The 12,213-nt window shown below is 41.8% G+C and overlaps 1 protein-coding gene across 1 annotated transcript in view; it reads right to left on the minus strand.

Moving 5' to 3' along the window:
- Positions 1–11,329: 11,329 nt before the first annotated feature.
- The window catches only part of DCDC2 (doublecortin domain containing 2), a 50,134-nt gene continuing 49,250 nt past the window's right edge, over positions 11,330–12,213 (minus strand). Inside the window, 1 exon segment of the mRNA XM_068200161.1 lies at positions 11,330–12,097. Coding sequence (XP_068056262.1) covers positions 11,990–12,097 — 108 coding nt within the window. The 3' untranslated portion in view covers positions 11,330–11,989.

The following is a 12,213-nucleotide window of genomic DNA, read 5'->3' on the forward strand; positions in this document are numbered from 1 at the left end:
GAGGAGGAACTGAAGCATTAGAAAAAGGCAGTGGAAATGTACCGTGTACTGTTCTTATGAAAAACACCTGTGATATGGCCTCCAGATGGGGACCACCAAGAGGCAGTCAAGCTCCCTGGGAAATTTCTAGTGAGGTTGAGGGTAATCTGTCCTTGCACATATCAATTTCCCTACCATGTAACTTTTTCACTTTTCCCATCCCCATTAAATTGCAGCACACACTTGACTATGGGACTGCCTGGGACTTCCCCTTCAAGCACTGACTGCCATCAGCTTTCTAAAGGATACATTAATGGAGAACCCAATGCAAATGAAATGGCTTAAGCAGCCAAGCTCTTCTTTCTTCAACTCTCTGACCTCCCTGCTCCAGAGGCTACTTTCTCTTTCTTCATGCTCACCTTATTTCTTGCCCCTCTTCTAGCCACATTTGGCGTGAAATTACACTACAATCCCTCCCAGCCCAACACCATTTTCTCGGCAATTGTACTGAAAGAAATCACAATTTTCATCTGAGTGGTAATTACTAGCTTCATTTTGGCTAATGGATGTTCTGAAAGTTAGCTCTGCTTCCCCAGCACCCTGTGTAGAAAAGGCTTCTGTTAGCATCTGTTCTGTCCTCCACTCTCCAGGCTGTCTCAACTCCATTATTTTCCATTTCTTCCTAGTGCATGGTGAATCACTGGCAAAAGGCAGAGATGGAAATATTCCTCCTCTTGAGCTGCCTGTAAGCAGATTTAATTCCCAGTTTCAGCTATAGCCTCGGCCTACCATTTCCAAGTATGAGACTTTTAATCATGCACAAGTACAAGCAAACAGCTCTTCAGGAAAGCAGAAGCAGCAGAATGGGAAGGCTGCAGATAGAGAGGTTTGGCACGGGCAGAGCAGCAGCACAACCTGCACACCAGGGAAGCCACTCTGCCCTTGAGGACATGAAATGCAAAGGAGACAACAAAAGACTACAAGTACCTTAGCTGGATGCACTTTCCCAGAAGCTTTCTAAAAAGGCTAAGAATGGAACAATTTTGGTAAAATAAAGGAATTAGCATTTGGGATTATTCACCAGTGACTTGTCATCCTGCCATTACACAGCAGGATGCCCTCAGCTCATGGCATGTCAGGGGCAGAGACACAATAAAATGCAAGCTGCATGAGCAGGTTGTAGAGGCACAGCCTCACCCCTTCCATGTCCTACTCCTTACCCCTTACACGGCTGAAGGAAGCAACATCTCCTGCACCAGTCAATTTGGGGTTAATGCCCATGCACTTCTTAGAGAAACAATGCTTGTGTTTTGCCAATTCATCCCCCTGAGACAGTTTGTCCCAGAGGAAAATCATTGTTCAGTCTTCAAAATGGGAAGACCCACCAAGTTTCCTCCTATTTCCAATATTTAGAGACCATGTGTGAATCTTCTGGAGCCTTCTGGTGTCTGGGCAAACAATCCATCCACCTCCTCATTTTTCTACAGTTCTTATCTGGACATGTGGCAGACCATACAGTGTGCATTTCCTGCATCAGTTCACTTGATGCACATTAAGCAGGCCAAAGCTCAGTTTTGCTGTCAGATAATTTACAGAGGTATTGGGATGAAAATAATCTCTGCATATTGACAGTAGGTGAGGCAAGTACTTCTAACAGCCCTTCAGAGAAAAGAGCCAGCATCAAATGACCTCTTTAATTTTTTTTTTCTTAAGTATTTACAGCTGATTTTTGAAGGCACTCTTTTTTTCCTATAATTTTCCATTCATGGACTTTTGCAAATATAGATGGGACATCAGTTTTAAACAATGCTAATAAGCTAGTCAATTTAACAATATATGTAATGCTGCTCCAGCAATTTCAGCCTCAAAACTTATGGCACTCATCACTTTAGGCCATTTCCTAGCTAAAGGCACCCTTCAGCCTGAGGCTAAAAGGATGTGTTGGTGTTGTTGTGGTCATCTGTCAATGAATATCAGAAGAGACAGTCAGTGAATATTCAAAGAATAGAAAAACTTTCTGTAGGTCTAAAACCTGTGACCAGAAAAACGTATATACAATGGCTAAAATCTTAGTGGAAGTAGACATTAAAAAAAAATCAACTTTTGACAGCAATATTCTGTCCCCCAGGGCTAGACAAGCATGAGGGCCCCCAGTGCTAGACAAGCATAAGGACCGTATTGTTGGACAAGTGCATTATCTATAATGCGAGGACACATTTTTCCCTTTAGGATACTATGGTAAGAAAAATTTCTTCAGGTAGCTTTTGCTCAGAATAGGTTCAGCTCCTGAATGACTCCTTGCAAAGGCACTTCTGAAACTGGAGCAAGTTTGTGCCCAAACAAAAATCCTCACCTCAAAGACTGCTGAACAGAGCCACTGTCTCCAAGGGGCACAATTCAGAGGGTGCCCCAGTATCCCTCACATACAGGCTGACTGTGTTTCTGGCTCCCTGTTTTGTAAGGTCACAAATGAGTGGGTTCATCTGCACCTCCCCTTGCATATCAGAGGTGACTGAGAAAGCCCTGAGCAAAGCACACATCAGTGCAAATCAGAGCAGAGGCATTCACTAAGACCCAGGACAGCCACAGAAGCCAGTGACAGCTTTTAGCTCTGACCTGTAGCTGAGCTTTTAGGGCAGAGGCAGCTCCAGCACTCTTCCAAAAATCACCATAGCAGCCATGTGAACTCCCTTGTGCCCTGAGAGCCAAGGTCTAAGATTTCCCCAGAGGGAGACTGTTGCAGCATGGCAGGGTGGTAGAAATGTTGCAACCTTCTTTGAGGCATCTCCTTCAGAAGTTGCTCAGAGTAAGGCCACGATAACAGCCATTTCAAGTCCATGCACACATACACACCACAGGTAGCTCAGTGGAGGAAAGACAGGAAGAGTCTTTGTATGATGTATTCCAGTGAGGTTTTATTGCATCCACCACGCCAAGGGAGCAGAGACAAAAGACCAGACCATGTGGTCTGCACAACTTAAGTATGGGGTCAGTGACCAATGACCTCAGGGCACAGGGACAGGCAAAGGGCAAGGCAAAGGGCAGCAACCTGTAGGGGGAATGAGGGATGAATAATTGGGGTGGGCAGTGTCAACTGGCCAATGAGGGAGGCAATCTAATGTAGATTGGTAGTAGTGCTACAGAGCATCATGGGTTAAGTCCTCCCTATCAGCTTAGATGGGGAAAATTCTATGATACAGTCTTCATAGCAAGGCTTTGGGGATTTCCCTGAGGGGAGGAGTCAGAGGATTCCACAGGAGACTTTACCATCTTATGCCACAGGAGAAGCAATAAGAGCTTGGTCCCTTGCAGTGAAAACCAATTAAAGAGAGACGATTGCAGCACATGCAGCCAGCCTGTCTTTAGCTTAAAATCAAAACAGAATAGATGGCAAAGAGTTTGCTCTGATCTCCAGGTGATCATGTAACTGGAAAGTGATAAATTGAGTTTGTTGGTTTAAACATGTCTTGTGTTTGACCGTAGGTCTTACATTAGATGTAGACAGATCTTTGCCCTGACATGGAGCATTGTCTGAGTCCTCTGCCCTTCCTCTGCCCCTCCAGCAGCAGTGACTGCCCTCTGAGGAGTGCCTCAGCATGGCTTTCTGAACTAAACTCGCTGCTCTTCAGGCACCATATGTGTTTAGCCAAAAGTATGACAGGAAAACATTCTCCAGACCACACAGAAGTTCACCTGCCTGAACCACTGGCATAAACCTTGAAGGCCCCAGCTCAAAAGCAGCTCCAGACCTGATAGCCAGATTGTTTTGTCTCTGCAGATACATTCATGGCATCTGTGTTGAGAAGGCTCTGGTCTCTAGTTGTCTGGTGTATTGCCAAGTCTCCTCTTGCAGGCTGTCTGCGAGCAAGCGAACAAGCAGGCATACATAAGGCAGGTCCCAAACCTCTCTCCAGGAAGAGTGCAGACCAGCCCATCAAGTCCTTATCTTTAAAACACCCAGCTGTGGATCACAGATGTAGGTTTAGAAGAAACTCAAAGTGTACACTAAAATATCTCCAGATCTGCTCTGTAAAGAGGCTGCTGGCCATGTTTCCTGTGCACATCAGGCCTGTACTGAGGCAGACTCACAGTGCCTCAGTGAACTGAGGCACACAGTGCTGAAGTGCAGAGAACAGAGGTGTCAAGGACTGCAGTCTGCATCCCATGTGGAAGGGAACTAACTTAGCACTGGCTCACTGGTCCCCTGCTTCTCTGCAGGGCTGAGCAGTTAAAAAACCAAAGCTGCTGGGAGCATCACATGGAGGCCAATACCCACGGACACATACACCATTGACATATGTGTCACATATTTTGGTACAGGAGCCCTCATAAGGCAGTGTTCTGTGTAGTTTTTTCACCTGCTGGAAGCTTCCAGAGGAGTAGGCATTTGTCTGAGAGTAGTGGCAAATACCACTAAGTCAGCAAACCATGATCTGCTTCCCACATGCACCAGCCTGGCACCTGCCCAGCCCCAGCAGCCATGCTCAGGGCCCTCTGCAGCACCAGGGACAGCAGCAGAACACCCAAGTGTAGACAGATGCTAGTGAGTGAAAAAAGTCTTAACACCAATATTAAGGTCTTTAACTACCCACCCCCCACTAAAACAAACAAACATACAAACAACCTACTCCTTTATGCAGAAAAACATCTGCTTCAGTTTCTCCACAGAAAATTATACTTGGGAAGTTTCTTCCAGGGAAAGGCTCTAATCCCCATGAGCAAGCACAATGCTACTACAACAGAGTCTGCCTCCCTTCGCACACACTCGGGACCATCTGCAAGCAGCAGATGTGCCTGAGGGTGAGGCCCCCAGACAGAGGCACCCAAGAGGCTTAGCTACCTTACCTTCCTTGTCCTGGGATAAGCCACCTACAATCACAGGGTCAGGGTACTTTGAACTATGAACTCTTTGCTCATCTTGAACTAGGCCTTATGCTGCATGTAAAGGAGAAATACTCTTTACCTATGCCTTTCACTGCAGAAGGAGACTACTTTTAAATAGTGAATGCAAATCCTAGCCCTTGTCTCATCAAGGTAATTTCTGGTTTTTGCTAACTCTGTGGGGTTCAGTGGGAACAATAAGAGAATGATGGGAAGGTGTAAAGCTCTGGTTACTCTAAGGATGCCAGCCTTGAATTAACAATTTATAAGGGAGAATGTGGTACAGGCATTCTTTTTAGTAGTATCTTTTCTTCCAACCAAACTGGAAGAAGCAAAGACAGCAGAGAAGCCAAAGGATGAGGAGATTGTATGAAGTGATGAAACCACAACCCATGGCATCAGAGGAAGCAAGGGCAACGTCTTTGTGAGGATACCAAGCTGAGTATCCAAAGTGCAGTGGCAGTGTGACTGGTTATCTCTGATACCACCACCTCATCACTGACACAGGGGAGTTTAAATCACTCAAATCTCTAGTTAAATCAGAGGTCCTTCCCAATTAATACAAGGATAAAAGTCTATGTATTACTGAAGTCTGAACACATTTTCTTCTCTCAATAGTGGGAAAATTCACTCACCTATGTGAAGACAAACTTGAAGTACCACCCACCCCCTAAGTACTTGGTAATAAAATAAGAATTTCCTCCTATCTCAAGCACTGATTTTATTGAGCTCCTTGGTTCTACAACATTCAATTGATTAATCCACAAAACTGCTTCAGTTGAAGGCTGGACTGCTTATTTCTCCCTTCCTGGGGCTGGTTGTTCCCATCTTCTCCAGCAGGAGTCCAAAAGACTCACACCACTTTACCTCTTCCCAAGCTGACACAGTTTCCAGCCACTGGGATACTAACAATGTGGGAAAGTCTTGCTCAGCTAGAGAGTAAGGGGAAATTGGGAATTAATTTCTTAATGACAAGTATCTATAAAAATAATCTCATTTTTAAAAATTGCTTCAAAATAAATAGTGTAATATTGTGAGGCAATGGTGGTTTTAGCATTTGACAGGAATTGTCCTTCCACGTGTAGCATTTAAATTGGAATATGCATTTCTAGAAATTCTTTTTTCATTCTACTGTGTTGAATGGCCTTGGAGAAGAAGGAAACATAAATGGTTTCTTATTTAAAATATTAAAATCTGAACAGGATTTTTTTAGTTTCTGATAGAGATAGGATGAGAAAGAAGAAAACAAGAATAGCCCTAAACTAAGATCTGAAAGCAATGCAGTGAGTTTTAAGAAATGTACTTTCCCTTAGATCCTTATAAAACCTTTTGTTTAATGTCTCAACATTAAACACAGTACTCCACTATGGGGAAAAAGTCACATTATTCCGAATGGTGAGTACAAACTGCTCTTTGCTGCCAAGCAGAGAGGCCTTGATGGGCTGAAGAAAGGGGTTGGCAGGAACTGCCTGCAGCTCAACCAGGGCAAGAGCCAAGTACTGCACCCAGGTGTTACAAACCAGTTTAAACACAGAGGAGCCAAGAAAAAAATGTCTCTGTGAATAAAATGGATCAAACCCCAAAAGGCTCGAAATATACCCCAAAGCTTGATTAAAACCAAATGAAGTTATATGTTGTGCCAAAAAGTTGATCTATTTAATTTAATAGTAAAAGAGGCAAAGAGAAAGAAAAAGAAAGAAAGGAATAGAAAATGGGGGAGAGGGTGGGGATGACACAGGGAGAGAGTGACTTGGATTAGGTAGAAACATATCACCCTCCCAAGGGTCCCAACAACGTCTCCTTGCTCCCCTCCATCTGTGGTGAGGGTTCCCCACCTCCTGCTGCTGAAAAGTATAGAATTCAATGGATTAATGTACATTTGAGCTGGGTGGGAATGCCCACGTACCTCCCATGCAGGGAGCCAGTTTGACACTGTCCCTTGCAACCCTTGTGAATCTGTTGTGTCATGTTTCGGTGCTCTGGTGCAGGATCTGAAGACTACTTTGTGGAGGGTCCTTTGGTGGGCCATGACACCCCCTCTGCTGTCCTTCATGTGGATGTGGCTTTTCCTGGGGTGAAGGGGCCCCAGAGCTGAGCTCCTCTGCACAGCAGAGGATGGGTGCTCACTGCCTCTGGCTGGAGGCTTTTTTACCATGCAAAACCTTTCCTCTCCCCCTCCTTTGGTGTAGGGGTCTGTTTGAGTCTGGCAGCTGATAGTCGTGGGGCTGTGGTCTCCACCTCAAGGGTGCCAAGCTTGGTCCCTCAGTGAATGTATTCTTCCCCCAGCCTAGACCTGAGTCACTTTATCTTATTTCTATCAACGAGCAGTGCAGGGCCTTAGTCAGGGTATGATGGTCTTCTCTGCTGGTTTTATACAGTTTTGCTACAATAGGCAAAAGTAATTAATGAAGATGTTTAAGCCACAAATTACAATATTTCAGTCTCCAACACCAGGGAGGGACAAACCCTTGCAGCAACAGATGCTGGGGCACAGACAGCTCTGAAGCAGCCATGCAAACACCTGGGTCATGAAGGACCCCAGGATGAGCCCCAATTTGAAGGTGTCAAAGTGCCCTTGGGGCAAAGGCAGCTGATGGAACCCTGGGCTGCAGTAGGCAAAGCTCTGGGAGCAGGTGTGCAACTTGGCTCCCTGTGCAAGACAGACACTGGCCATACTGGAGAGAAGTCAATGAAGTCAATGTGCCAGTGCCTTCCTCAGCTCCATGCCAATGCTCATTGGAAGGTGGGTCAGTCAGAGCCAACAGCCACCAGATACAGCAGGAGGCACGGAGCAGTGCTGGCAGGAGGTATGCACTCCGTGATTTCCGTATGCAGAGCCTGGCCAGGGAGCTGCCAGCCTGCCAGCAGGGAGGGATGGGGGCACCTCCATGTCCTAGATCCCTTGGTCTAGGCTGGGGGACAGCCTGGCAGAGGTGCAAAGGGCTGCCTTTCACCCTCCTTGGGCTGTGCCCCCAGAATGTGCAGCCAGTGGAGTGAGCTGGTGTAGGAGGGGTGAGGGAGGGAGGAAAGGTCCTGCAGTGTTTCTGAAGGAGTGGAGAGGGTTGGGAACCACCTGGAACACCACCATATCCATGCTGGCAGTGCTGGGAGGAAAAACCTGCCTTACAGGGCAGAGAGCGCAGGAGGGCAGGGAGTCCCAGCTCTGCCACACAGGCTGTAGATACCGGGTGGAGGAGGCTCATCTGTGGCTTTCTAAGCACAGTCTGGTTCTTGCAGGACAGTCCCAAGCAATGTCCTCTGACAGCCCCATCTGACAATGCTGGGGGACTTTTCTGCTCACCAAGTTAATACTAAAGACCTTTCAGTATTTTGGTGTCATGTGTTGCACTCTAGACTTGTATTTTCTTTCTTGAATTGTCCAAATCCTGTCCACTTCCTTATGGCCCCCATAGCTTCCAGTAGCTCCCAGGCCAATATTTCCTTTTTACTTCAGTGTTTCAAGAATTCTGAGCTTGGTTCAGCAAAGCACTGAAGTGTACACACAACATAAGAAAATATGTCACTCTTTTTATGAGTTTATTACTAAGTTTTGATGTATATAAGATTATATAATCTTGTATAATTATAGCAAATTTCAGCTACAACCAATAATATTTTCCCATTGTTACATTATAAGACAATTAAACTATTAATATGCACATGAGTTATGTGTGCAGTGTGTGTGAGCGCATATCAAATGCCTTCAGTTTCAGCACTCACACACATCTGTAAGTTGATGGATACAAATGTGCATACACAGAATAATCTACAGAGAGCAGATGGCTCCACTGTCTATTGCCATATCCACAGCACTTCTTTTGATTAAAACTTAGATTGAAGGCTGTCAGACACCCAGAACAAAACATCCTTGAGTGCATCCCATTCAATCATTCTGATTGCAATTACTTAATAAACACACCCTTCCTGGAGATACGTCTATTTGGGGTAATCAATCAAAATACCCAAGCAACAATCCTCTCCCTATATTTTCAAATAATCAGAATACTCATACTGTTCCATTCTTCACACAGGTTTGTTTCACTGTACTTTATATGAGACTGAGAAGGGATTATATTTTCCTTATTTTCACCCATTCTTTTCCACAAACTAACTTTATTTTGGCTCTGACATGTCAAGGCACCAAAGCATTAGTTAAAATTCAATGAAAATTGCAGTCCTATGGGATTTAAGTCTATGCTTTAATGCTTTGCTGAAATTAGGATTCTCTGCAGGGAGACATGCAGAAGTTTGGTAATTTTCCCAGGAATTGACAGTAAACAGATAAAACTCTTGTCACCTGATGAGTACATTTGCCTGAACAGTACCCACATACCAATAACCCAGGCCTAATCTGAATTGTGACATTAAAAAACTCCCTGAGCAAGTTTAACTGCACCAATAGTCTTACATTTATAACTATGTATCAACTAAATTGTCAACATATTTTCTTTCACAGCTGCAATAGGAAAACTACCAAATCAGTTTTTTGTTGTTGTTTTGTTGGGGGTATTTTTTTTAAAAGTTTTAGTTATGGGAGAATCCTATCAGCTGCAAAATCACCAAATTTATGAAGTCAGTAACCCAAATACAGATTTAACATCAGACCTTGATATGAGAGAAAACACAGGAATATCAGTACTAGTTCTCTTTAATAGCAAATTATTTTTTAAAATAAAAGCAAAACAAGAAAAGAATTCTTAAAAAAACCCTCAGAATTGTTGTACATAAACTTAATAAAATAATATTACATAAACTTTACAAAATAATGTATTTCTCAGGTAAAACTGAGTTAAGCCATCACACACAGCAGATCATGACAGAGAAGCTATTAGCAAGACCACCTGTATCATTCCTGTTTAATTTCTACTAGAATTATTTGTTAGGCATAAACTAGTTTCCTTAAATATAAGAACCTGATACAAAATTCATGTTGACAGTGTTGCAAAGTGAATGTTAAAATGGTTACATCTCCATTTCCAAACAGTCTGATTTGCTTTTCTGAAGAAATGTATCGTGTCTTTCTTACAAGAGAACAGACGAGGAAACATTTTCAAAGTTGAGTAACACAAGAATTTCATATTCCTGTGAAGGAAAATTATAACATTACATTTCCCTAGAATTTAGTTTAATCCTTTAAATTATTCCTATTGATATCTGTAAGTCGAAAGACTTCCATTTCAGCATGGAAAATAAGAAACTTTTGGAGAAAGGAAAGAAATTATAGAAACTGCTGGCACTCGGAAGCTATAAATAGAAACCAACAATAAAGGCACCTGTGTAATTTTACCTCACTATCACCCACAGTTATTTTATCCATTCTGTTTCAGGCTTTTGTTGTTGCTGTTGGGGGGGAAGAGCTGGTTAGTTTTTACTTCTGGTTAATTATAAATGTCTTTTTAAATCCCAGAGAAATCAAATATATTTGAGCATAGGCTTAATTGCTATCATAAAAAAAAGGAAGTATGCATACTTTGCTGAAGAGCTTGGCTAAATTACGAGCTTATTTTGAACTGATCACAAATGCAATATTCCCTTCAATCTTTGGAAGACAGCTCAACAGAAGCAACAGGTTTCATAGTCAGAAGGTTTCTAGAAGGTTTCACAGAAAATTCAGAGATGCCACAGGGCAAACTGTTCTGTGATCATACATTTTTAACATGTCTTTTATACTTACATTGCTAAAGCACCTGAAGGATCTCTACAAATTTCTATTACATTGGAAAAATATATTTAATAACTAGTAGAAGAAGGAAAGATGTTTGTTTGAGTTTCAGTTATGACAAGTGGTTCTCCACATTCCTTAAACAGTGCTTCAAGTTCAATTTGTTCATAAATGTAATTCTTGTCTTAATGGCTTGAAATCAACAAAAATGACATTAACTTTCTTGTACTAATAATTTACTAGCATTACCAAAAAGGAAACCCACTATTTCTTTTGTATAATTAATAAAATTATGCTCAGGGCTGTATTTCTATGAACTACAAATTATTTCCATTACTAACAGAGAAATGATAAGAGCAATGGAATCAGTGTCATTAAGAGAACTAATACTGTGCATCAATCCCTTATTTACTAATGCATATTAAGCCACAGCCTATCAGGAGACGGTTTGCTCAATAGGATAATGACACACTTCCAACCATTAAGGCTATGCAAAGGGTTCATAAATGCAATAATTGTTCCTGACTTTTACAGAAAGCTGGGTGGGCTCATCCTGATGTCTCACATATTAAAATGACTCCATCAACAGCAATGGTTTCATGGAAATTTCAGTCTGAATCCAGGCATGTGGGGTTTTTTATTTCATTAATAAATTAAGCTTCACTTAGACTGAATTACAAATCCATTCAAATTCAAATTTTTAAACTACTTTACTATGTACTCTTCCTTTGTTTTTTTGTTCATGATGACAATAATTTACTATTTAGTGAATCATTTCAGGACAATCAACAAAATTTTCAGTTTTAAATGGAAACAAGCTGTCCACATGTATTCATAGTGCTAAATAAGTGCTATATATGCATGCAAAACCTAATAATTCTAATTAACATACTGAAAATAGACTATTTAGTAACATTGAACTGGTCCCTCATTATAGTAAACCATTTTCTGTGAGCATAAATCCATTAGTTGAGGAACATATTCTAGTTATATCTTAATGTTATACCTGGAAATTATACCTATCATGTGGAATTTTAGGGGAAAAACTACACATGTCCTAGTTTAAAGGTAAAAATTAGTTTCTTTTCATGAACAAATTGACAAAGAAATTTTGACATTGAATCTGGGTGGGTCTCTTTTCCTTTCCCTGGAACAGTTTCATTTTTGTGGTTGTTCTATTGCTGTTAAATATCTGATACCACAGAATAGTTCATTGATTTCTAATACTAGTATAAAGTACTCTTGTATTTCCCCCCCCAAATCCTATCATAAAATCTCATCCTGTAAAAATAATTCTATATGCTTCTAGTAGATATAAATGCTTGTTTTTCATCAGTCCATAGAGCATCATCATCTCATGACCCATTATGTGGGTACTCAACCTTCTTTCTTTACCAATCACAAAAAATAACACTTTATTTAAAGTGTTATCTTTTTTTCATTTTGTGCTCATTATATTTTTCTTCTTTATGCAACTGCTGCATAGTCATTGCTCTGGTCATTCTTTTCACTTTCTTGTGGGCTAGTGATTGTCACCCTTGGACTTGTGGATGTTTTTTCAAGACCAGGATCAACCTCAGGAAAAAGGACAGGCACTGCTAACGTCATCAGGTACCAAAGATTACACTTCATTTCAATACAGCATTAAACATGTCATATTAAAATTTCCACAAGGTATTCTTAATGTGAAA

This window comes from Anomalospiza imberbis, chromosome 1 (genome assembly GCF_031753505.1).
Source record: "Anomalospiza imberbis isolate Cuckoo-Finch-1a 21T00152 chromosome 1, ASM3175350v1, whole genome shotgun sequence".
NCBI lineage: Eukaryota > Metazoa > Chordata > Aves > Passeriformes > Viduidae > Anomalospiza > Anomalospiza imberbis.